Raw genomic sequence first — 26,600 nt, forward strand, 5'->3', positions numbered from 1 at the left:
CCCGGAAGCCCGAGGGGACCCGAGGTGCGTGGGGCGCAGTCTTAGCGGGTTGCCCGGTGCTCTGTGCTCAGTCAGGGCAGGAGGCGGGGCCTGGAGATGCTCTGCTGCGATGCAGAGCGGTGGGCGGGGCGGAGCTCGGAGGGCGGGGACTTGAGGTGACCCTAAATTTGTCAGTGCGGAGGGCGGGGCGGAGCCCGGGAGGCGGGGCCTCGAGCTGCTCCGCAGCAAGGCAGAGCGGGAGGGCGGGACGGAGCTCGGGAGAAGGAGGCTGGAGATGCTCAGCTTTCTTTGGTAGATCGGGCCGAGGCCGAACTCCGGAGTTAGTTCGGGAGGTGCTCCAGCTGCTATGAGTGAGGGGCTCGGCAGGCGGTTTCTTGAGAGCTCAGAGTGCCTTCAGAGCCTGTGCCGGGGCTTCGAGAGGCTTCATAAGCTATTAAAGCGGCGATTCCTCGAGGGTCTCCGCGGTCAGAACCCGTGCGGGGCGTCTAGGGGATCTGAAGCCTTCAGCGCAGGGGGCCGGCCTCAAGGGGCTTAGCATGCTGTCAAGGGCAGGGCCGTGCGCCTGGAAGGCTTAGAGTGCTGTCAGAGTGGGCGCGCGGCCTGGAAGGGTTCAGTGTGCTGGCATGTAAGGGCAGGGGCGTGCGGGGGTGGGGTGGGAGGCGACGGTGAGGGTTTCCTCGAGGTTTTCTGGAGCAAAGAAAGTTGCGGCATGGCTGAGACAGCTTTTGGATGTGGAGCGATCCAGAGCCTGGACCTCCGAGGGGCGATGAGCTGCATGCACCAAGCCTCAGACCTGGCAGCACTGCAGATCCTTATTCCAAAGCGTGGTTCACTGTGATCTTAAAGATGTGCTCAGAGTCCTCTTCCCCATGGATGTACATTGACACTGGTGCCAGGTGGCTGTGAGGTGGCCTAGGGGAGGTTAGTAGCACACTTTTGTGCTGCAGGTCAACTGAAGTAAACAGCAGGACAGAGGCAAGGTTCCTTTAAAATCAATCAATCTATCTATCTACCTATCTATACATATATATTTTAAAGGACATTTTTCCGTATGCATAGTTGCAGGAACATCATGCACCATCATACATTAAAAAAAAAAATCCAGATCGGATTGGTATGACCCAGGTGATGGAATTGTTCCCGATGGAAAAAGGATGAAATAGTGATGAACTTTTCTGACAAGCTGGTTTCCTTACCAGTAACCTCTTATTTTTGAAAAATAAAGTTGTTTTTGAAGGCATTTTCTAACTCTGTCTGAATTTAAAATTCAGGACAAACAGCCACAGCTGTGTTAGATTCTACAAAGTTGATACTGACTAATTACAACTGTATAATTATGGAGAGTTGTAAATATTGCAGACACAGAGACAAATGATCTTGGGCTATCTAGCCCCTTAATAGCTATCCATTGCCCACTTCTGTATCAGCCCTAAAGTCCTTGTAACTATCACATGACATTTTTTTGAACATATTAACTACTAGCCTCCACCAACCCCAAAGCTAAGAAGGTCATCAGATCGCATCTGAGACCTGTAGCAGAGACTTCCCTGCTTTGCTGTGTATCTGGAAGGGGCCTTGATTAGTTACTTTTATTTTGGAGCTATGAAAACTTCATGTGCCCATTTCCATGTTGGAACACAGTATTTGGGGCAATCTTCCCAGGCAAAGATCACTCAGATTTGGCTCCAGAATAAACAGCTGTTTATACCCTGTGAAATGAGAGCTGTGTTTTGCTTGGACATCCCTATAGCAACAATAACATCACCTTGCTATGTGCTCCTCTAACACAAGTTCATTTCACTGGCTCATCTGTCTTCCTATTTAAATGTTAAACTTCCAGAAGCAGAGACTTTGTTATTTTCCAGTGCCTAGAAGAAACCCCTAAACTACTTTTTCAAGGGATAGAATAATTTCATTTTAGAAATGAAACTTAGAAGCATCTGAAATCACCTATTAATTTAATAATGTCGGAGAGGTTTTAAAACAAAGATTGTAAAGTTCCCTGGTCATTCCTATTTAAGATATGGCTTTATTCATGTTAAGTGAGAATAATATCTCATGAGTTATCTTGAGGACCAAACCTGGCACACCTATACATTCATTAATGTCCACTGCCATAGTCTGAGTGTGAGATGTCCCCTTCAGGCATTGTGTTGGAACACTTAGTCCCCAACTGGTGGCACTGTTTGTGAAGGTTGTGGAATCTTCAGGAGACAGCGCACCGATGGAGGAAGTGGGTAGGGGTGGGCCTTGAGGTTTTGTAACCCAGTCCCACTGCCTGTTCATCATTCGCTTCCTGATTGTGGGTGCAATGTGACCAGCTGCTTCCCTTCCTGCTGCTCGGTCTCCCCAACCCTGCTGAACTGTCAGCCAGAATAAACCCCCCCTGCCTGGATGCTTGTCAGGCAGTTTATCACAGCAGTGAGAAAAGTAACTAACACCTCCATCACAGAGAGTTCCTGGAAAGCAGCAGTGAAGACAGACTAATAGTAAAAGTTGGGAGCATTTTACTTATCAATTAAGAAAATGGTTCTTTATTTCTTATAGAAATTGTCATCTTTGCCACCTTAAACAGTTACATGTTCAACCCATTTATTCCAATGAATACTTTGTCTTTTAAAAATTATTATTATTATTATATTATTATTAATTATTTTGAAACAGAGTCTCACTATGTAGCTCTGGCTGGCCTGGAACTCATATGAAGACTAGGCCGGCTTTGACCTCATAAAGATCCAGCTTGCCTCTATCTCCTTAGTGCTGTGATTAAAGGTATGTGCCACCATACTCAGCCCCATTTTTAACTATGTGTAGGTGTGTGTCTGCATGTGGGTATGTGTACATGAGGGTGGGTACCCATGGAGGCCAGAGGTATCTGACCTCCTGGGACTGGAATTACAGATGGTTGTGAGCCACCTGTGGGTTCCAGGAACCAAACATGGGTCCTCTGGGAGAATAGCAAGTACTCTTAACAGCCAAGCCGTGGTTCCAGCCTGGAATACTTCATTTTTAAACTGTCTCATCCTGTCAAAACTGATGTGCAAACAATAGTGCAGGGTGACTTGCCATCAGGTAAGAATGTTTTAGTAACCTAGAATCAAAGTTATCAATAAAATTTGGCTACTTCAGCTCCAAGCAGAAGTATCTCCACAGAAGCATAATATACTTGTGTCTTTAATATAAATTATATTTTTTTCTTTACATACCTTATTAAACTCTTGTTCTTTGAGACAAAGCCTCATTCTGTATTCCGGGTTGGCCTTGAACTTCCTATGTAACCCAGCTGGCCTGCTCAAGTTCCCCTGGTGCTAGGATTATAGGCATGAGTCATTCTGCCTTGTGAAAAAATTTCCTTTTACCAAACTCTTGTGCTCAGATTGAAAGCTAATTCAGCACGTTCAGGTTTACTGTGACTCCTACTCAAATGGAGACAGATTTAATATTCAGTTATAGCAACTGGTGTGTGTGTGTGTGTGTGTGTGTGTGTGTGTGTGTGTGTGTGTGTGTGTGTGTGTTTGAAATTTCTTCCTTGGCCTCAATATAAGATCCCCCCCCCCATGTTTTAATGATTTCTTTACCCCCGTTTTTTTTTGTTGTTGTTGTTGTTGTTTTTTCTGAGACAGGGTTTCTCTGTGTAGCTTTGCCCCTTTCCTGGGACTCACTTGGTAGCCCAGGCTGGCCTCGAACTCACAGAGATCGGCCTGGCTCTGCCTCCCGAGTGCTGAGATTAAAGGCATGCGCCACCACCACCACCCCACCCCCCCCCCACCCCCCCACCCCCCCGGCTTTACCCTCATTTTTAACCAGTACCTACATTTCTTTATTAAGCTACTTCAAACGTTTCAAAAGCACAGGAAAGCCTGTATGGTGGTACATATCTGTAATCACAACACTTGGAAGACAGCAAGAGGAGGTAAGACCTCGTCTGAAGAGAGGGAGAGAAATGAGAGCAAAACTTGAAAATAATTTTAATTACATTATTTATTTTTGAGTTAGTGTGTGCTCATGTATGCATGCACTTGCCATGGCATACATGTGGAAATCAGACAGAACTCTTCAGAGTCATTCCTCTCCCTCCACTGTGGGGGGCCCAGACTCAAATTAGCTTGTTAGGCTTGACAGCAAGCATCTTTATCTGCTCTCTGGCCAAGAGCAAAATTTAAAAGCTCTCACCTCACTCTCTTCTGTGCCATGTCCACTTTGATGACTTCAGAAGATCATTCAGGCTTTTAAATTTTCTCAAATACCCACTATACTGAGGATTCAAAACTAAAGATCCAGTCCCCCTACTTCTTCAGGAGCTACAAGATTAGGGGCCAGCTAACTGAGTGACAACTAGACCAGTGACAGCCAGTTATCCCCACAAAGAAAAGAGGAGAACGTTTTCCCTCCAGGGCCTGGGATTGCTGGTAGAGTTGCTGAGGAACATGGAGGATGGTGCTGAGGACCAGAAATGGTGATGACTGAAAGACAGAAATCTAAGAGATGGGGACTGGCAGAGGGTAGAGATACATTTCAAACATGGATTAGTGGCGGGCTGCTGCTACACCAGATGTCCACAAATGTTCTGGTCAGAGAAGTACAAGCAGACACCCTAACAGATCTCGAGGTGTGTAAGTACACAAAGTGTCTTAGAGGATGAGCCCAAGATGTTGGGGGAGGCTGGCTCCTCATAGGCAGCTTTGTGGTGGGGATCCCTCTCCAGGTCTCAGAAGCTGCTGACATTCCTTGGTTCACAGCCCTGCATCACATCACCTTTTCTTGCTTTCTGATATGTCCCTGTGTCCCTCTCATAGGAGGGTCACTGGGACTCCACTGGATCCATCGGATCACCCAGGATTGCTGTGGGATGTTCTGTATGTCCTGTGGGAGCCCTTCTTGGGTTCTTTGTGGCATTACCCAGCAGGTCCGCATAGAGGATGATTAGGACCATGGGCCTGAGTGCAGGTGTCTGAGATGGTCTGCACTTGGCTGTGCTGGGGGATGGTCTGTATGTCAAGTTGTTCTGATTGATCAATAAATAAAACCTGATCGGCTGTGGCTAGGCAGGAAGGATAGGCGGGACTAACAGAGAGGAGAAATAAAAGGACAGGAAGGCAGAAGGACTGACTGCAGCCGCCGCCATGACCAGCAGCATGTGAAGATGCCAGTAAGCCACCAGCCACGTGGCAAGGTATAGATTTATGGAAATGGACTAATTTAAGCTATAAGCACAGTTAGCAAGAAGCCTGCCACGGCCATACAGTTTGTAAGCAATATAAGTTCTCTGTGTTTACTTGGTTGGGTCTGAGCGGCTGTGGGACTGGTGGGTGACAGAGATTTGTCCTGACTGTGGGCAAGGCAGGAAAACTCTAGCAACACAGGATAGTCTCTCATCTGATGATTCTCACTTTGACCACATCTACAAAGCCTCTTTTGCCATATAAAGTAACTCAGGTTCCAGGGATTAGGACTTGGACATGGATGGTGACATTCCTTGGCCTTAACACAGAAGTCACTTAAAAAACCATGAAAGAAGATGGAATTACTCTGGAGTCAGAATGCTGTCTGAAGTTAAGAGAAGAGAACATGTCTTGGACAGAGAGGAAAGTTAGTCAAGACAAGGACGAAAACTTGTCACTACTTTGCCAATTAAGCTGTTGCAAACACAGTATCCAATGAGCTGGTGGGACAGAATCTAGACTGGTTAAGGAATAAGTGGAAAATAAACCAATGCGGATGGTAACTATGGGGTTGGCAAGATGGTTACGTAAGGCCACTTGCCACGAAGCCTGATGACCTGAGTTAGATCCTGGAACCCACATGGCAGCAAAGAACGGATTCCCACAAGTCATCCGATGATCTCCACACACACATACACACAAATAAATAAACGTATGAAAATGAAACAGCTTTGAAAAGACTATAGACAAGTCTCATGTGTTGTACTTCTTCCTGGGACAGGCCTTACTGCGGAACTGCCTGGCCTCAGACTTGAGATCCTCTTCCCTCCTTCTGTTAGGATTGTACTGATGTCCACCACCACAGTGGACATGTGAAGTTTGCTAATAAAATTTCACAATCCACCATGGTTTAAATCATACTGAAAAAAAATCTGAAGAAACATTTTTAAAATGTGCGACTCCATCAAAGGAAATAATTAATGGAGGGAGATAAAGGCTACAGAAAGGGAAAATTCTTTGCTAGCCATACTTATGGAAGACAATATCTAGAATATACAAAGATCAAATTTAGGATACAAAAAGCTAAATAGGAACTCATAACCCAGTCAATAAATGGGCCAAAGAAATGAAATCTCCTCAAAAGATGAGGTACAAATGGCCCATGAACGTTTTAAAAAGTGTGCAATCTATCAAAGAAATGCAAATGAAAACTACATTGAGAAGACTATACTTTCAGGGATCATTTCCATAGTTCCTTGCCAGGGAAGTTTCTCTGACTGTATAGAGGACCCAAGTGCAACAAGGAGGTTGTGATGGCTCTTCTAGGTTGTCACTTTAACATCTGGAAGACACTATAAGGCAGAAATGGAGGGCACACCTGTGAGAGATTCTTTTTGCTTGGGTGAATCCATTTCTAGTCTGGACCTTTTAAGTAGGAAGGCATACACCTTTGATCTGAATCCTGAGGTGGGAAGACACACACCTTTGATCTGGGCCACTCCTTCTGCTGGAAACCTATAGAAAGACATGGAAGAAGGAAGCTTTTGCTCTTTGCCCATTTTCCCTCATCTTGCTAACACATCCATTCCTTCACTGGCATTGGAGCCTTCTTTGGAATTCCAGCATGTACTGAAGACCAGCTGAGACATTAGGCTTGTGGACTGAGCAACCACTGGATTCTTGACTTTTCATTCACAGCTAGCCAATGTTGGATTAGCTGAACTGCAGCCTGTAAGTCATTCCAATAAATCCCCTTTAATAATATATTACATATTAATATATTGATATCTTAATAATTGTATATATGGAGGGAGTAGTCTCAGGTTGTGGAAACCCTCCCTATTTGCTTAGGCACATGCTAGGCCTTGTAATCCTTCATGCCCTTAATAAACCTGAATCTGGGGGGGGGGGATAAACTACATTGAGATATCATCTTACCCCAGTCTGAATAAAATCAGGATTCACACCTTTAGTTCTAGCACTCAGATGTTTCCCCTCATTTATAGGTTCTAGATTTTATATCAATACATAAAACCGTGTGTGTGTGTGTGTGTCTGTGTGTGTGTGTAAAACATCTGTCTAAGGAAATACAGGAACTAAAGGGAGAGGGAAGGGAAATATGGGAAGGTGACAGGGTACAGGGAGGTAATATACTCAATGTACCTTATATACTTGCATTAAAATATCCTTATGAAACTCAGTATCATATAAAATGAACATAGATCAATTAAAATACAGTTTAAAAGCCATATATATTCTAAAATATGCAATCCACTTAAGAGTCATGGACATTTTCATTATGTAGTTTTTATTTTAGATGAACATTATTGTAAAAAAAAAAGTTCACCTGGAATAAAATCCATTTTTTTTTTTTAAAAAAACACAGCATCAGTATCAGTACAGTTAATGAACTGGCTTCAACAGACCAACCACATGACAGGTCCATATTATCCACAGGAGCTTGCCACAGTAAGCCACTGGAGCAAAATAAAATATGTGTAAGCACACAAGTAGAAGTCTATGAAAACACTCCCTAGTTCCCATAGGGGCATGATTTGAATCAGACAGTTCATGGCATTTTGCATTAAGGGAGCAGCAGCAGCAGCTGCACACAGTCAAGACAAACCCATCTGTAAGGCCATTGGAATGAACAATCATAAGTTCACTTTTAAAAAAAGGTACAAAGATGAAATATGAAGTTTTGTTAGTTCCTGGCATATGGCACACATTTCAAGATACAAAGTTAAAATCTGGAAAATCCTTAAAACAAATGCTTGCTGGTTTTCATATCTGTACTCAGTTGTTTAGTTTCTTTTTAATAAACATGACATTCATAAATTTTATGAATCTATCCTGACCTCCTTCTGATTCAAGGGACTTCAGACAGCCCTCTCTGCCACTGGGTGTGATGAGAAAGAAAAAGGAAGGTCTTTTTGTTTTACTTTATTTTTTAAGTCAAAAAAATTGAACTGAAGAAATTTTGAGATCAGTAAACCAACACAATGAAATGTGGTTTTAAAATTCTAGGCTTAGAATCTCATCTTTAAAGATTAAGATATATTTATAAAAGCATCTAAGTCATATGCCTGAAAAGAAAGTCTGCTTAGTTTGTTATTTTACTGCTCACAGGAAGACACTTCATAAACCCTAATAGAGATTCTCAGCATTTGGAGCCTGTAAAATGCAGTAGTAATTTCTTACTCATAAACCTCGGAACAATCCATGTATATTGCACAACTAAGTTCATTAATGGGCAGGGCAGTAACATTTTTTTTTTTTTTGTATGTTACTGGATAGTGACATGCATGCTTTATTTGAAACTAAGGTATCACATTTCTCCTTTCCAAGGATGCCTTCAGTTCAAAACAAGACAAAACAAAAACATGCTGTCTAAATTTTGTTGAATGCTTAGAGGCTGGCTCACTGTTTTTCTACCAGGTATTAGAATATTATTAGTTAGCTAAATGAGGTATAATTAAAAAAAAAATAGTCCTTCAGAGTAAAGAGTTAGTTCTCAGGAAATTTATAACAAAGACTGCATAAGCTGTCCACATGAACAATAATTCAGGAAATTTATAACAAAGACTGCATAAGATGTCCACATGAACATAAGAAGCCCTGCGGCACCTACTGACCGATGCGCTGGGAGATCGCTTCATTAGCATCTGAAGAAAAAGGCTAGAACAGGTTCCCAGTGAAACATTTGACAATCAACTGATTCACATGCTACTTAGTTACAGCACACTCCACTGTCTGGTACCCTCAGACTCTATTTGAAAATTCTGAGCTCAACTGTTGTCAAAAAATTAGTTCAATAATAATAAAGTGCAGCCACTGAATCACTAATACTGCTGCAAAAATCTCTATGTACCCTATCTGTAAGACCACAACAATGTTCACACACACACATTAAAAAAAATCTAGATTTCTTCAGTTTCAGCAGGGAACAGACAATTATCTGTCACTAAAGTCATCTACAAATAGAAAAAAATAATGCATCATATGTACACTATTAAGCAAAGTAGACTATTTGTTGGGTTTTTACCATGCAGAAAGTGAATTTCCTATGGTCTGAGCTCAAATTATATACAATTTAGCAAAGCTAAATGTAAGAAAATAGCAAGAACAATTTATTTCTATATAACAGAGAATATACTCCCAGTTTGCTGCTACTTCAAAGAGCACTTTTAGACTCACCTAACATTTACAGGCTCATTCAAAGAGAAGTTCATGGAGACTAGTTATTAACCACAAAAGACACAAGAAGAGTGAAGAAATCAAAAGCATTAAGAAAAAAAAGCTGACCACAGAACATGTCAGTTTTGGTTTGCAGACAGCCCCTGAGATAGAAACCAAAGTGTTAAGACACCGAACAGTCAGAGGTAAATACTAAGAGAATTACATTCGTATATGGTGTCACAGCTCCTGCTTTTTGGAAAGTACTTTGTTACCATTGTAACTGCTTGAACTTTTTTTCCCCTAGAAAAGTAGTGATAAGATATTTCTAAGAAAATACCGTTTCTTTTCAAAAATGTATTTAATTTGAAGATGTCAGACTTACAATCAATTCTCACTGAAAGAACTACTTACACCTGGACAGTAATGTGTGACTTTAAGTCGACAGGTAAGGGGGGAAAAAGAAGAAAAGGCTTTAGTTTGTCAACAGTAAAGTCAGAGAATCCACCAAAAATAACTCTGGTACACTTGCAGCCACTGGAATGCTTGAGTTTTCCAACAGACAGGGAGGCCTGACCGGTCCAAGCACTGAGGCAGAACTCTCTGCGTAACCAGCTATCCGTGTCCATTTCCACTTCCGGTTCTCTGCGGACAGCACAAGACCGGGGAGTGATCGCTACCAGTTCATTTCCCCGTCACCTGTTTTGGTGCCCTCGGTGTTAGGACACTGAAGACTAGAACAACAGCAGTGACATTATGATCTGGATTTGGCACATAAGTTAACACTGAATACCTCCTACCCCCTCTAGTGTGGTGGTTTATCCACAAAAGAAACATCAGAACCAGCATTTGGTGAGAAAGGCAGCAAAGCTTTGGGCCGCCTCTGGCCTGGACAGCCACCCCACTTCTCCAAGTACAAACCTAAACGAAAAGGGCTGGGTCCGACACATTCAGCAACGGCTGAAAAGCCCAAACCTGGATCCTATGTGCTCTAATGAAAAGACAAGATTTCTGGAGGATGTGCTAGGTCTAATTGCTTTTTTATATTTTTTAAACCCCAAATAGAACCAAAAGTCACTATTTTCAACATTACTAACAGCTATCTTACACCAACATGTTTAATTTCTCTCCATATAGGTATGTTTTCTACAAACTGAAATCTAAATCTAACCTTTGTTAACTTTCTCACTGGCAGGGATTATGGTTAAGAAGTGGGTAATACAAACTAATGGGTAAAATTGAGAAAGAATATATTACATATTCTGGTGTGACAAGACCATAGACGGATGTGAAAATAAAGCCCTAATGACCATTTCTCTCCCTCTGTGAAATCTCAGCTCATGAAGTTCACTGGCAGACACAGCAGTGCTTGCAGATATTAGTGGTTTAGATAAGGAAATAATGACAAGAAGTCAGGCAGGGGGAGGGGCAGCAAATACGACCCTCAGAAGCAGAGGAGTGCTTTCTTCTTGCTGTTTCCAGGGAGGAGGCAGTGGCAGCCAACCTAAAAAGGGATACAGCTACTCAGGGATGAGCCAAGCTGATAACCACCTGAAAAGATGAAGATGATGTGGTCTCTTTTACAAGTTTATCAGTAGAACACTGCAAGTCAAAGCCCTCTGATAAATGCATATGACCATATGACCCAGGCCAACCATCCTTGAATTTTAGTACATCAACCTCTGTTTAATGTTCTGCTGTCTTTAAACATCCCCAGATATGTAAGTCTAGAACTTCCTGCCACTAAAGTGCTCAGTTAGGAGTCTGAGATTATGCTGGACCAGAGAAAGGCTGACACTCGTGTGGAAAGAAAGAAAGCAGCTTCCGGGACAGGCAGTAAAACAAGGAAGAACCAGTTAGGTCCCGCATGTGTCTCCACGGCATGCTTCCATGTCTGAAGAAAGGAGCCTGCTCTTTTGCTAGGCCACGAGGCTGGGATCCACTTGGCGTTCTGTGTTGAGAGGTCTAGAGTTCCGTGGTGCTCTCCGCAGCAGCCGGGTGAGGTGACTCTGAGGCTGGGTAACCTGTGCTTTCAGAGAGGCAGGGAAGGGCCCTCTAGGTATGCTGCAGTCTCTCAGAAGTGAAGAGTTCATCAAAGCAACGAACAGCGGAAGAAACTGGTCTTCTTGGACCGGTTTTCGGTTATTTTCACTGGCCCGCCTGCTCCTGATGAATTGCTGTCATTCTGAAAAACAGGATATGAAATTGATTGCTAAGGAAACCAAGATTTCATGGCTTGACCCCAATTACCTACAGAGTAAAAGCACACCATGTGGGGAATACGCTCTGGTACACTCTCTCACCTGTGCTCACTGCCAAGTTCTATCAGAAGGAATTAGTTAGGTCTCAGCACTGTCTTCTTTGCCAGTGGTGGATTAAAGAGACAAAGTAGTCTTAGGCTGGCTTGACTAGCATTTTGTTTTAACCAGGTGTTAGGTAGGACACACCTATATCTAGTTTAAGGCAATATCAGCCAAGGCCTGTAGTGTCAAGGATAATGATGGGAACAGGGCTAAGGCAGTAGACAATCAAGTTAGAGGTAAGAAGAGTTGGTAACAGAAGGCAGATAGTTTCATGAGGATCCACATTAAACATTCGGGTGTCCTAAAGATTCATCACTGATGGTTCAAATGGAAGCCAACTTGAGCAACTCCAAGATCATCATTAGATAGATATAAATACATATTATATGAAAATTGAACTAGATAATTTTATGAAAAAAGCAATTTCTGCCATTATTATTTTCACTATTCTGATACAAAGTCAATTAACTACCACTTAAGAGCCAGAGGAAAGAGCTGAGACAGCTGTGATGCAGAAACAACCCTGAAGCAATAGAAATTATAAGCCTGGTGCAATCATCTGAAAGCATCAGGAACAAATAAGTTTAATGTGAGCACATTATAATGCTGTCCAGCCTGTTGAGTGCCAAACTAAAAGGTATCATAAAAATAAAAACTATAAGTGATACAAACCATTTTTCTGTTGAGTTTTGTCATTATATCCCGTGCAAGTGTAAAAAATGCCTAAAGATAAAATAAACAAAGTTATTGTTAAATGTTATATTTCAAAACAGAAATACAGAATTTTTATTATTTATTTGTGAATATAACACTTCAGAGTTTCTAACTGAAAAGAGTAGTATAATTAAAATCCTAGCATGTACATGTTAATGGCTTTTTCAGTTACATCATATTGTCCAATGTTGTCACATTGTCATTCATTCATCAAATATTTTATGTATGTAATATCTGCCACAAGTTCCTAACATGGCATACACAGTTCCTCAATACACTAAAAACTGGAGAGTTAGGCTTTGTTTAAACCACCCTATTCCCGAAAGGAAAGGTTTCAACCTCTGGCCCAGATGATGCTTGTCTTAGGGTTACTATTGCTGTGATGAAACACCATGACCAAAGCAACTCGGGGAGGAGAGGGTTATTCAGATCATTAAGCTTCCACATCACAGTTCATCATCAAAGGAAGTCAGGACAGGAATTTAAGCACAGCAGGAACCTGGAGGCAGGAGCTGATACATAGGCCATGGAAGGTGCTGCTTACTGGCTTGCTCCTCATGGCTTGCTCAGCCTGCTTTCTTATAGAACCCAGAACCACCAACCCAGGGATGGCACCACCCACAATAGGCTCAGCCCTCCTCCACCAATCACTAAGAATTAAGAAAATGCCCTACAGGTTTGCCTACATCTTCTGGAGACATTTTCTTAACTGAGGTCCCTTCCTCTCAGATGACTTTAACTTGACATAAAACTATCCAGTATACACTAATATCTGTGCAAGAAGTGATTTACGTACAATTATGGATTAAACTATAGTTCTAAAAGTCCATCTTCACAAAAATCAATACTTTTCTTTCTGACCTCTTTCTTCTGAGGGCATACCTAAGTACACAAAATCTTCCATGCCTTAAAACTTCAAAACTACCAGTTCCTGGAACTCAGTTAAACCACACACACACACACACACACACACACACACACACACACACACACACACACACGAAATAAATTTAAAAGGAAGCTGAGATAACCCACTTTGCTCACTGGCTCTTTAAAAAAAAAAGCCAGGAGGTGGTGGCACACACCTTTAATCCCAGCACTTGGGAGGCAGAGCCTGGCAGATCCCTGTGAGTTCGAGGTCAGCCTGGTCTACAAAGTGAGATCCAGGACAGGCACCAAAACTACACAGAAAAACCTTGTCTCAAAAAACAACAACAAAAAAACAAAACAAAACAAAATACAAACAACAACAACAAATCTGTCATCACTTTTACTCTGTTTCCACAGAGGTATGAAATCCATTCTGTGGCCAAGATTAAGGGGTGCCCCTCAGGAGCTGGCATATGAGCCACTACCCCACCCACCTCACTCCCTGTTGGTAGAAGGAATCTCTCATGGAAGAAGAGAGCTTGCTTTCCTTTTTTTGTTTCCTTTTTATCTATGCTTATGAAAATAAATCAGTGGCAATTTCCTGTTTTTCAACACTGAAAAATGAGTGCTGATTATTTTGAAGAAAGAAGTTCTGACAAGTATTCATTGACTACTAAGGCCATGTAAGTCTTGATATTTTAGCCACTGTGTAAGGAAGGAGTGAAGAAGCCAAGCTACTGAAGCTTAGTTGGAACTGTCAGGATCATTAAGCACAGGTACTAACTCTATTCACAGCAGGTAAAGAAACAGACTGAAATCTTTTTAGATTATGGATTAGCCTATAGAAAAACGTCTGCCGTAAATCAGTGAAGGAGAAGATGAATAGGATTCTCACTTACACAACTTAAGTAAAACATAGCTCTCTGAAGGGATAAAGATAGGGTTCTTCTGTATCCCAGAATCTAATCAATATTTATATGTATAATTCAGCTATTATTTGGCTTAAAAGGGCTTATTGGGAAATGTTATCATTTTTACTATTTTCTAAAGAGAAAATGTTTTCTAGTTTCAAATAACGCTGAACTTTTGAATTATAACCTGTTTTTATGTTTTTAAAAAAAAAGAGTTGCTCTGGTCATAGTGTCTCTTCACAACAATAAAACCCTAAGAACCACCCCCCCAAAAAAAAATTTAATAAAATGAAATAAAATGTTTTGTTAACTTAAGATTTTTCATGACAGTGAGATACATCTGCTCCTGGCAGTACCAATTTACATCAGAGAAGATGATGAGCAAAGAAGAAACTCCTTATGGAGCTTGCTTTCATTGTGGCAAGATTAGCCACTGGGCAAAGAAACGTTTCTTGCCTTTGACTGCTGACAATGTGCTGTGCAGACTGGACATTCAGGATACACTGGAAAAAGACTGTTAAACTTTGCCAAAACAAGAAAAGACAGTCCTTCAAATCTCCTGCTTCACTGAAATGTTTGCTAGATATTCTGGACCTGTAGGCTGAAGATGGATGCCCCAATGTGGCAGAAGAACTTTGGGTGACTATCCAGGCAGCCTAATGTCTCTGTTGTTAGATAGTAATGCATCCTTCTGGGTCTTTGATGGAGTTGAAGACTAGATAGTTATAACTGCAGTTTTCCTTAGTTATGATAGAAAGTAAATTATTTGTAAAGCTTTGGAGTCACTAAGATAGATGGATGGTGGAATGCTTTCTCAATTTGCTAAATGTAAATGGACTGAATATTGTAAATTAATTCTTAATTGATAACTGTTTTGTTGTGTATAGTTTTACTATGTTAAAGTTAAAACCTTTCTTTTTATTTAGACAAAAAGGGGAAAAATGTTGTAGAATATTATTTTAAGGTGTTTAGGTTGCATTTGTTTAACTCTGTGAAGCTGTTTTACTGTGCCTGTCTAAAACACCTGACAGTCTAATAAAGAACTGAACGGCCAAAAAAAAGAAACAGATCATCTAGAGTTTTCTAGAGCAGGTTTTCTTCACAAAGGGTACAAATACTGGTTATATGTGTTAATTTTTTTAAATTGATCATAAAATTATCATTTCCATCTGCTCTTTGAAGACCTTAGATGACCTTTTTAAAAAAAATTTTATTACATTTTATTTGCTTATTGTGTTTGTGTGTAGGGGTATGGCAGTCGGAGGATATGGATCCCAGAGCTCAAACTCGGGTTCCCTGGCAAGCTCCTTCACCCTTACCAGCCCCCAGATAATCTTGTTGTAACAGCTAACTTAATGGAAATGTATTAAGACTAATCTATGAAAAACACTTTCTTCTATCTACTAAATGCCATAGCATTATGTGTCATGCTTAATCTACTTCAAATGCATACACAAGGGAGCCCGTTCAAGAGACAGCACTTTAACTCAAGTGACTCAGCTTGTCTGCTGCAGGCTAGCAGAGGTTGATGACAAATGAGCAGCGGACACTGAGTCTGTGATTGCTAACATCCCAAACAAACGGCTGCAATGAACTTAGAATGAACTTGTATCTCCCCTCTTCCGAGAATCTTAATTGAGCAATCTTAACATAACCATGTGGAGGCTGCATGCTAGAAATCCAGGGAGCAGAGTCTATGTAAAAGTCCAAGACGTAAAAGCTTTTACCAGGTTGAGCTGCTACCCAGTGAGTCACCGTACAGTTCTTACCTCTTCTACATTTGTACTGGATTTTGCACTCGTCTCCAAAAATTTAATCCCATAGTCAATTGCTAACTGAAAGACAAACAGGAAATCAAATTTAGTAAAAGTGGCTGAGACATACAAAGCCCTTAGCAGATTGTACATTTTTCAAAGCCCCCAAGAATCTATGCCAGAACTCCTATGGTTTTCTATTTTGTTTTGTTTTCTTGTACTGTGCTTTAAATTTTATAATTTAACTTAGTCTAAAAATGACACAGCTCCTACTTAAAATGTCATGTTAGAAATTTGTTCTGCTGTACTTGGGGGTCTCTAATAAACACACAAGAAAAACTACTAGATGGAGCCTCAGCTTAGCACCTGCCTGGGATTCATTTACTCCTTTATCTTGTCTCCAGGAGCACAATTCTCCAGGTGTAACTAGCCTGACTTTCCTTTCGGAATGAACTATTCTATTCCACAACAGAATGGCAAACTTGAACTCTTTTCACATTTCCATCTATTTTCAGGGTCCTAACCCATGTAACACTACTCAAATTAAGTGAAGGTTTCCAAGGGCAAGTTGGTACTCAGACTGAAAAACCAAGTGTGTTTGCACCTATCACTGGAGAAAGTCTCTAAGAACTGAGCAAATACCGTAAGTAAATGTGCACAAAAAGTAACCGTTTGCTCTACAGATGCAAGACAGACAGGCACCTGTAAATGTCACCTCCGTAGCTGGTCAGTTACAAGGAGCTTACTGCTCATGAGCTGAAGCTAACTTGTACCAAATGCTTAAGGAAAACAGTGAACTGGAAAGTGATTATGGTTGAAATTTCACTTACCCTAGTATATTTTTTCAGAAACTGAGTTATTGTAACTTCAAAGCTGAGGTTTTCACACAAATCTAAAAGAGCCTGAACAAGAGCTGATGGATCTTAAGAAAGGCCAGTCTGTATCTCCCAGCATTCTCTAGGGCTGAGTCATGACCGAATGGTATAAACGGGGTTGGATTTGAATACTAATTCCTACTATCCAAGTACAGACTACATCTCATTGTTGTTTGATAGCAAGTTCTTAAAGGACCAAAACAGACATCTTAACAATGTAAATCAATACCAAGAGAACGAAGGCTGGCTGGGAGCAGATCCCCCCTGTTCCTCTGGGCTGGGAGCAGATCCCCCCTGTTCCTCTGGGTCAAGCTTACCTTCTCCCCTCTTTCCTTAGACACCTGTCTTCTGTCATTCATATCACACTTGTTCCCCAGGATCATCCTCTCGACATCGGAAGAGGCGTGCTGCAGGGGAAAGAGTGCATTGTAAACACGGCCTGCGACAGACACAGAGCTTCGGTGGGAAAACCCCAACCTGTCAGAAACATGGCGGCTTGTTCAGCAACAAAAACATCTTCCATGCATCACAAGCCCAAGTCAGAGAACCGTTTAAAGGGAGAAGGGAGAATTACTTCAGCTTAGAGCCCTCACAGGGCCTATGCAAACATTTCCCCCAAAAGGCTCACAGACTCATTCTCATAACTCATATACAACAGCTAAACCTTCAACTATTCCAGTCTGAAACAGAAAAAAAATTAAGTACTGAGTGACTGGAGAAAGTAACCTGGGTTCTGAACTATTTAAAAACATCAACTATGTGGGTTCATTTTAATGTGCTAAATTATTTCCTAGTCAGTTTCTTTCTGAAATGCCACAGAGATTTCAAAGAAAACTTAGTACCAACTATCCTGGAACTAACCCAAATTTCAAATATCTACAGAGGAAAAAATGTTAGAAAGGCAAAAAAAAAGTTACAGAAATATACAAGAGCATCTTAGCTGTGGCTCTGTCTTCAAGTCTCTATGGACACTGGCAGGTCACTCCTTCCTCTCCTGTTTCCTTAGGTAGACAACGGGGACCCAGATTAGGTTGTGTCTAAGCTCTGACCTGAGTTTAAACAGGAAAATGCTCCTCTGTCTACTATCTATACACAGCTGTTGTCCTGGCACCACTGGGGATCTAGCTTTTTTCCAGTGGGCAGGGTGGGCCTGTCCTGCCCATTCTGCTGCTCAGCAGCAGCCACCTCCAGGAGAAAGCAATAGCCTACCACATGTTCCTAGTAGGCTTCTGTCCAGCATTGGCACTCTCCTTCCATACATACCTCTTCAATGTTTCTTATCCAATTTTTAATATTGTCAAAGGACTTTTCATTGGTAATGTCATAGACCAGCATAATTCCCTATGGGAGGAAACAAAAAGCTTTATGTTATACTTCACACTTAGAGCTCACAATGCAGGACATGCCTACCTGCCTCTCTCTTGTCTCTGTTGGTCTTGAAAGAGGGATTCATAATAAATTTGAAAAATACAGAGGCAGGCAAAAGCTAATGAATTATGCTACTGTCTCACAGTCTAAATGAACTGTTAACATTGTCACTGTTAACTTTAATGAATTAGAGATTGTGGGAAATGTGAGCTGCTCTTTCTACCTGACCTCAGGTGATAATGATCGGCACCAACTGGAGCTTCAGGCTAAGTAAGACAGGGCCAGTGAATGCTCAGAGGAAGAGGGACGCTTCCAGGGCAGGCTTGCTTATTACAAACGGAGATGACTGTTCTTCTCACTCCTCTACTGAGACCAAGACCATACTGTTCTAAATTTGTTCTTTCAATACAGACTTACCTGTACTGAATACAGGCTTTCAGCATAGGCTCACAATGTTACCATTTGTCTTAACACTAATAACTCATATGAAAACATAATGCATTTATTACATGGGTTAGCTAAAGCACTGTCATCATATTTTTCAAGATTCCCCTGCTAGGTAAAATCTAAAAGATTTACCTTCCAAATCATTCAAATAACACCTCTATCCTAAGTGCCCAGACCATTCTTCAGTATTGTGAATACTGTGTGAGCTGGTCACATATGCCCTTACATTCAGTACTGTGAGTACTATGTAAGCTGGTCACCTGTGCCCTGTAGCTGGAGTTTTCTCTAGTCCTGCCCAGCCCACTGCCACTCAGACCCAAATAAACACACAGACGCTTATATTAATTAAAATTGTTTGGCCTAATGGCTCAGGCTTCTTGCTAGCTAGATCTTACATCTTAAATTAACCCATTTCTATAAATCTATACCTTGCCACGTGGCTTGTGGCTTACCGGTATCTTTACATCTTGCTTCCTCTGTGTCTGGCTGGTGACTCCTGACTCAGCTTTCCTGTTCCCAGCATTCTCCTCTCTCTTTGTCCTGCCTATGCTTCCTGCCTGGCTACTGGCCAATCAGCACTTTATTTATTAACCAATCAGAGCAACACATTCACAGCAAACCGAGTGATATCCACAGTGGTGCCCTTACAGAAAAGAGACTGGAATAGATTAAGCATGGAAGCAGGGAGACAGTAAAAGACCAGATAATAATACAGCTCCAGAAAAGGCTAACTGAGGAGAATCTAATAAGTTAATACATGAGAAGAGGAGGTCAGGCTCTGAAAATATGGAGTCAAGGGATATCCAGGACCATTCTTCAGTACTGTGAGTACTAGGTACCATATGCACCTAAATATCAATCCATTCAACAATATGAAATGGGCTGGTAGTTCAGTGGTAGAGTGCTTGCCTTGCATGGGTAAGCACTCCAGGCTTGATGTCCAGCACTTAAGAGAGTAGATAGAGAGACAGAGATACTGATTCTGTGGCTGACCCTGACATGTTTGAAATCCTAACACTCAGAAGGCAGAGAAAAACTTCAGACCTGCCTAGGCTACATAGTAAAACTTTATCTACAATATTCTCACACACACACACACACACACACACACACACACACACACACACACACACTAAAAAACCCTTCCAATTCTCCAGAATAATAAGTACCTACTATGTGCCAATACTCTACTTACACTAGGTACTCTGAGCAGTGGACAGGATAACCAAGGTCCCTTCTTCTCATGAATGGCTAACGAAGGAAACAGACCAATGCACAATGAACTAGAATTCTGACACTTGCTACAAAGAATCATGGGAAGCTTTGAACTAAAACAACAGGAACGTAATCTTATCTGGAGAAGTGGCTCAAGTGGCGAGGACAGTTTCTCTGAGAAAATGAGTAAAGTCAAGGCATGAAGCCTGAGTAGAGTTAAGTTGTTAACTTGACAAAAGGGCTAGGACTGATGAAGAAGCAAGCCCAAGGTACCTGCCACATAGCCAAAAAAAAAAAAAAAAAAGCAATAGCATTCTGTCATTGAAGGTCAAAGAAAGCTTAATAAGATGCACAGATCTATTGGGAGGAGGGACAGGATGTGTCCAAGAAGACAGACAAGGCAAGATGTCCTTTAGGGAACACTGTGTAAACACCAGCTGTTAGGTATCTCCTATAGTCACCATACATTCTTGTAAGCAAAATAGATTGTGAGTCCCTTCCAAGTCTTCTGCTCTCCCTGTACTATCACATGGTGAAGGGCAATAAAACCCCAGCAGCTGTGGAAACACCTGGTTCTTTCCCTCATAGCCAGTCCCTAGGTCCTGGAGATCCTATGATTCAGTATCTTCAGAGCCTGACTGCCTCCACTCATGTACTGATTCTTAGATTCTCCTCAGTCAGTCTTTCCTGGAACTTCAACCCAGTCTTCAGCTGTCTCCTGCTCTCACTCTGACCTCTTCTAGTCTTTTCTGAAAGGACACCCATGATCATCAACTCAATGCTCAGACATTTGCAGCACCCTCCAACTGTTCTCAGAATTAAGTTCCACAGCATGGCAGGCAAAGTCCTGCACAGGCTGGCTTCCAACTCTGTCAGTAAATATAAATGTAAGCAGAGACAAATCACATTAGACAAAAAAAGACAGAAAACAAAAAATATTAAGAGTTTTCTCTCATGGAGGTAGGATTTGGGATGATTTCTTGGAATTCTTAAAGCTTTTTATACCACTTAGGTAGATCCACTTTTAACAGCAAGAGAAGAAGTATTGTATGTGTTTGTTTGTTTGTTTGTTTGAGACAGAGTCTCACTATGTATTCCTGGCTGACCTGGAACTTGCTATATAAACCAGGCTAGCCTTGAACTCATAGAGATCTGCCTGCCTCTACCTCTTGAGTGCTGGGAGAAAAGGCATGCAATTATTTAAATGATAAGCAATATTCTCCTCTACCCCACCCCTCCTTGCAAATGCACATTTCACTTCAGCTATACACTTTGTAAACGAGTTTTTAAAAAAAGTGAAAAAGTGCACTTTTAAAATGAAAAATTACTGAAGTTTTATGCTACATATAGTTCACCACAGTAAGAAAAAACAAACAACAATAATTACTGATGCAGAATATTTAGCTATCTACAGTTAAAATTAACCAAGTAACTACTATAGTGCTATTATCCTTTGGGCTAAATGATGAAGCAATATCATTCATGTGCTCTGTCTACCTCAAATGCCCCTTCCTTTAGTGAGCACAGAAATTCAACAGCGTGGTGTGAGGGGTAGAGGCTTTCAAGCTAGATGCTTCTAGCTTAGGTGCCATCGTGTATTTAACAGGGAGACCCTGGGGGACAGTATTTTAGCTTTCTCAGTTGCCAACGTGAGATTCTTCTGAGGATCTCCTAGGATATTATTTGTAAACTACTTAACCCAGAATTCAGGACATAACTTGGCCTCAACAAACAGCAGATATTTATTACTAACTTACTTCTTTAATTTCAACAGCAGAAGTCATTACACTATTTCCTATGGTTGTATGGTAACTGATATTAATATTGACCTGCTAGAACTATAAATTAATAAGTATGCCAGGTAAACTTTATAGATCTAATATAGTCTACAATGAGCATTGTTGCCTAAGAATTCAGAAGTTGCTGGTCTATGAGAAGTAACAATGATGTAATGATATGGCCCTTCTTCCCCTTACAGCCTAATTGTCCAATCAAGGTTTACTGTAAAGCCTGTAAAGTTGCCGACATGTTTAAAACAAAACTAAGAAATCTACATAGTGGCAGACTCCAGAAGAATGTTGCGTGCCTGATCCAACCAACCAACGCTTGCCATGACTACCAACAGCCCTATAGCTCACAGGAACAAGAAGCCTGAGAGACCCAAGACTTCAACAGAAGAGCATTTTCTGGAGAGTCTTCCACTGATTCACATTGTCAGCAAGTATTTACTGAGCATCTACTGTGTCAGGAACCAGCACTGTACACAGCAAAACAAAAGAGAAAAGTAAAGCAAGATACCTACCTTCACAATGAAAAGCCAGAATTAATCAGAATAGCAATGGTCTGTGATTATGTGATTATGTGAAGTAAGGAAGAAAGATGAGGCAGTAGAAACATGAGAAATCCAGACACACCTTGAGTCTAAAATAACTAACACATCCCACTGGCCTCTTTCTTCACATCATGTACTAGAGCCAAATATCCAAGTGAGACATTCACTCCACAAGGTAGTGTTCCTGCCTACTCTCAAGGGAAAGGGAACATAGAAATGGTGGGACCACCTAGCCCCAGAATGTGAAACACTGGCCAACACAAACACCAGTGTGTCTAAGATGCTTCTAATCAAGTTACCTGTGACCTATACCAAACCTTCCCTGTTAAAATGTTCTCTTTTATCTTCTCCAGAGAAACAAATACCAGCAAATGTAGCCCACACACAGGAAGTCCCTTCCCTCTGATTCCAATGTAAGCAAAATAAAAAAGCAGCAATAACTCTCTTTATGATAATAAAACTCCTTACAATCTTAAAGTATCTGTTCTGGCTAGGGTTTTTTTTTATTTTTTATTTTTTGTCAATTTGACATATGCTAGAGTCATGTGAGATGAGGGAATCTCCATTGAGAAAATGCCTCCATAAGATCAGTCTATAGGGAAAGCATGAGGAGCATTTTCTTATTGATGACTGATGTGAGAAGGTTCAGCCCACTGAGGAGTACTGAGCTATGTAAGAAAGCAAATTGAGCATGCCATGAGGAACAAGCCAGGAACCAGCACTTCTTCATGGCCTTAGCATCAGTTCCTGCCTTTAGGTTCCTGCCTGGAGTTCCTGCCCCAGCTTTCCTGGATGATAGGACTATAAGTTATAAGATGAAATAAACCCTTTCTTCCCAGTTGACTTTGGTCACAGTGTTTTATCCTAACAATAGAAACCCTAACTAAGACAGTAGCACAGAACCAAGTGTGGAGAACACATTAAATGGCTAGTGGGATGCTACAGCGTGAAAAGGACCCTCAAACTTGTGGTAGAGATGAGTTACTAATACTCAAATAATGGTGGACAAGGGGAAGTAGAGGAAGAAGGGATGACAGTACTGTAGTGGAAGGACCTGTGGATCCAGGGCATATCCTCCTGGATGCAAAGGAGAGCCCTGTAGCTCTGTTACCTTCTGTCATTCCCAGGAGAATAGGAGTCTCAGTGGCTGTACCTACAACCTATCATGTGGGCTCCATGGGCTTAAAGGTTTAACTTTCAAAGACTGTCTGGGCATATCATCAAAATTCAAGGCTCAAACTTGGGCTTGGCTTACGCCTTCTTAATGTATTTGGTTTCTGGTGCTAGAGAGTTAACATCAGGCATGTTAAACTCATGTTCTACCACTGAGCCTCAGCCCCTAACTCGGCCTAAAGCAAGTGATGAAGCTCTACCCTGGGCCTGACATCCCAGGCACAGCCCACACACCTCTGATTCCAAGTAGCTTATCCACCATTGAATTTCCGGCACCACACAGGACCAGCTCAGAGACAAGAGACACTCTAAATGCATTAAATAGAGAGGCATGTGAGGGCAGAAAACAACCAGATGATGGAACTATGACAATAAGGACATGCCCGGGAGTAGCCAAGAAGGTCCTGGCAGCCAAGGTCCTCTAGAGCTATGAATCATTCAGCCACTTCCTAGCCAGGCAAGAAGCCATAAGCAAGGTCAGGTTGCAGGGGTTGAGAGAGACACAGGGTGATATGGCCATAGGGCTGAGGGACAAAAGAGTACAAGAAAGGAACACTTAGTCACAGGGGTTGTGTTTGCTAAGACTGCCATCAAGTACTAACAAAAAGAAAAAAGGTAACAAAAATGTATAACTACTTCCACAGAATGTAGAGGAGTTCTAGAATATCTAACTAATGGCTTGATTACTTATTATAAAGACTAACCACAAAATAAAGCTATTAAAAATCAAATACAATTTTTTAAAACCCTTAAAATCTTGTTTTCGAATTTAAAAATTTGTTTTCCTTCACTTTGCTGTGTAGGGAGGCGAGGAAACTCTTAGTGAATTTGTGAGGAGAACAGAGTCTGGACTGATAAGGACTCATGGGGATGAGCAAAGGTTACCCTGGGTCAGGCTCAGGAACCGGCAAAGCCTTCCTCTGCTCTATGTGTACATGCTGACAGTGTACAGGAAGCCTTCCTCTGCTCTATGTGTACATGCTGACAGTGTACAGGAAGCCTTCCTCTGCTCTATGTGTACATGCTGACAGTGTACAGGAAGCCTTCCTCTGCTCTATGTGTACATGCTGACAGTGTACAGGAAGCCTTCCTCTGCTCTATGTGTACGTGCTGACAGTGTACAGGAAGCCTTCCTCTGCTCTATGTGTACATGCTGACAGTGTACAGGAAACCTTCCTCTGCTCTATGTGTACATGCTGACAGCGTACAGGAAGCCTTCCTCTGCTCTATGTGTACATGCTGACAGCGTACAGGAAGCCTTCCTCTGCTCTATGTGTACGTGCTGACAGCGTACAGGAAGCCTTCCTCTGCTCTCTGTGTATGTGCTGACAGTGTACAGGAAGCATCCATGGAGACTGCAGTTCCTCCTTCAGATGTCTAATGCCTGAACTGCACCCCACTGAGACCTCCTATGGAGACAGACTGGCTCCTCTTCCTCTTCTGTACGTAATCAATGCTCTGAGATGTTGTGTGTACGTGCTGCTCCATCAGAGTGAGCGCAGGCCACCCGATCCCAGCTCACCTGTGTTTGTGTCTATGTGTCTGTTCTTTCCTCATTCCCTCGTTTGCTCCAGTCAGGACCAAGCTGGTCTTGCTGAATGAGGTGGTTCTAGACTCTAGCTTCGTAACTATACATAGGCATGAATACCCCTATTTATTTATTTTTTTTCCATCACAGGCAATTTATTTTGTTCTATTCATTCACAGTTAATACAGAAAATACTTGGAAACATTTCCATGTAATATTTGACACAGAAATCATCAAATAGAAGTATACAATGTTGACAGGAGGCAGTACATTTATTTTCACCTGAAGGGTTAGAAACCCCAAAACTCACTCACCATGGCTCCTCTATAGTATGCTGTTGTAATTGTTCGAAATCTTTCCTGGCCCGCTGTGTCCCTAAAATTGGAAACAAAGAAAGGAAAGAGTGACTTTAAGTTACCAGCAACACAGGCGAGGGCCCCAAGTTATAGATTCTGATCTGCTCTCGGTGCAGTGGAGGCAGCACACTGTGCCTTGAGAGGGGGACGCAGTGGTGTCCACGGGCACTGCTAGAACCCACAGTAACTTGGATGAAAAACCAGGACTTGCTGGTAAAAGCAGCAACAGGAAAATAAACAAACAGGTCCCACTGGAACTGGCATGAGGGAGGCGACAGAATAGTTCTGGATTCTTGGCTCCCAGAGGCAGCGACGGCCCTTTCTCTGAGCACTACATGACTAAGGCACCGTGCTTTCTTGACTGCATGTGTGATTTTGTACAAAGCAAACTACTGAACTGGACTTACTACTGTGTACATTCTGCTCAGCAGAGCAGAACAAAACACGTCTCCTCCAGAACACCTTCAGAGCACAGCCTGCAGTTAATTCCACAGGAACCTGGAGTCCAACATCATTCTCCAAGTTCCCAAAGACTAAACATTAACATCTCAAAATTACATAATCTTTCACCTATTCTTTCTTTTGAGTTGATCACATACCACTAAAATATATATTACAGGATGGGAATGTAGCCTACCAAGGTCTCAAGTTCCATCTCTAGCAGCAAACCAGGGCTGTGTGAGCAGGAGCACAGACCACACCACACACCACACCACACTACACACACACACACACACAAAAACAAACAAACAAACAAACAAACAAACAAACAAAAAAACTACGCTCTCACTCTCCAAGAAATGTGGACATTTCTAATTAAATTTATAACCTAAATCCTACAAAAGAAGCCAAATTTTCTTAATATTTAAGGGAAAATCACTGTTTTTAAATTTGCCATTTATAGTCAGAATTAATTCACTTCCTGTAGTACTAAAATAAACTACATTATACAATTTAATTGCAAAGAAAAGAGAGGTATTTGTAGAAATATATTGAAAATCTAATACATACTAAACCCTACCAAGGAATGAAGGTTCAAAAGAAATAGTCAATTAAAGCAGTAAATACCTTAATATTTATATCTACTTTACAAAATACTTCCACAGTGTTCACGTGATGCCCACCGCAACCCAGCATGAGGTGGGGTGATGTTATCATCTTAATTCTGCAAGATACAATAGGCTCAGGAGAGTTATGGTCCCGTGTCTGCCACTAAACAGCTCACAGCCTTGAATGAGACTCAAGTATTGCAAGTCTCAGTGGCTGAGCACCGGATGGGATGCACACCAAACATGTATCTTGGTATTCTCTTCCCCACCAGCACTAGGAAAGTGAGGAACTTATTCTGTGCTTGGCAAACAAGGAGAACACAGAAGCCAAGTGCCTTTGAGTGGATTAATCACATTTCCTTGACAC

General features: G+C 41.7%; 1 protein-coding gene across 1 annotated transcript in view; it reads right to left on the reverse strand.

Moving 5' to 3' along the window:
* Positions 1-7,449: 7,449 nt before the first annotated feature.
* Positions 7,450-26,600, reverse strand: part of Rab8b (RAB8B, member RAS oncogene family) — a 73,528-nt gene continuing 54,377 nt past the window's right edge. The window contains exons 3-8 of the mRNA XM_076576567.1: positions 25,143-25,203; positions 18,029-18,106; positions 17,083-17,172; positions 15,906-15,971; positions 12,314-12,364; positions 7,450-11,523 (exon numbers count right to left, since the gene is read on the reverse strand). Of these exons, the coding sequence (XP_076432682.1) occupies positions 11,431-11,523; positions 12,314-12,364; positions 15,906-15,971; positions 17,083-17,172; positions 18,029-18,106; positions 25,143-25,203 (439 nt within the window). The 3' untranslated portion in view covers positions 7,450-11,430. The remainder of the gene's footprint in view (positions 11,524-12,313; positions 12,365-15,905; positions 15,972-17,082; positions 17,173-18,028; positions 18,107-25,142; positions 25,204-26,600) is intronic.

The sequence above is a fragment of the Peromyscus maniculatus genome, chromosome 7, assembly GCF_049852395.1.
Source record: "Peromyscus maniculatus bairdii isolate BWxNUB_F1_BW_parent chromosome 7, HU_Pman_BW_mat_3.1, whole genome shotgun sequence".
Taxonomy (NCBI): domain Eukaryota; kingdom Metazoa; phylum Chordata; class Mammalia; order Rodentia; family Cricetidae; genus Peromyscus; species Peromyscus maniculatus.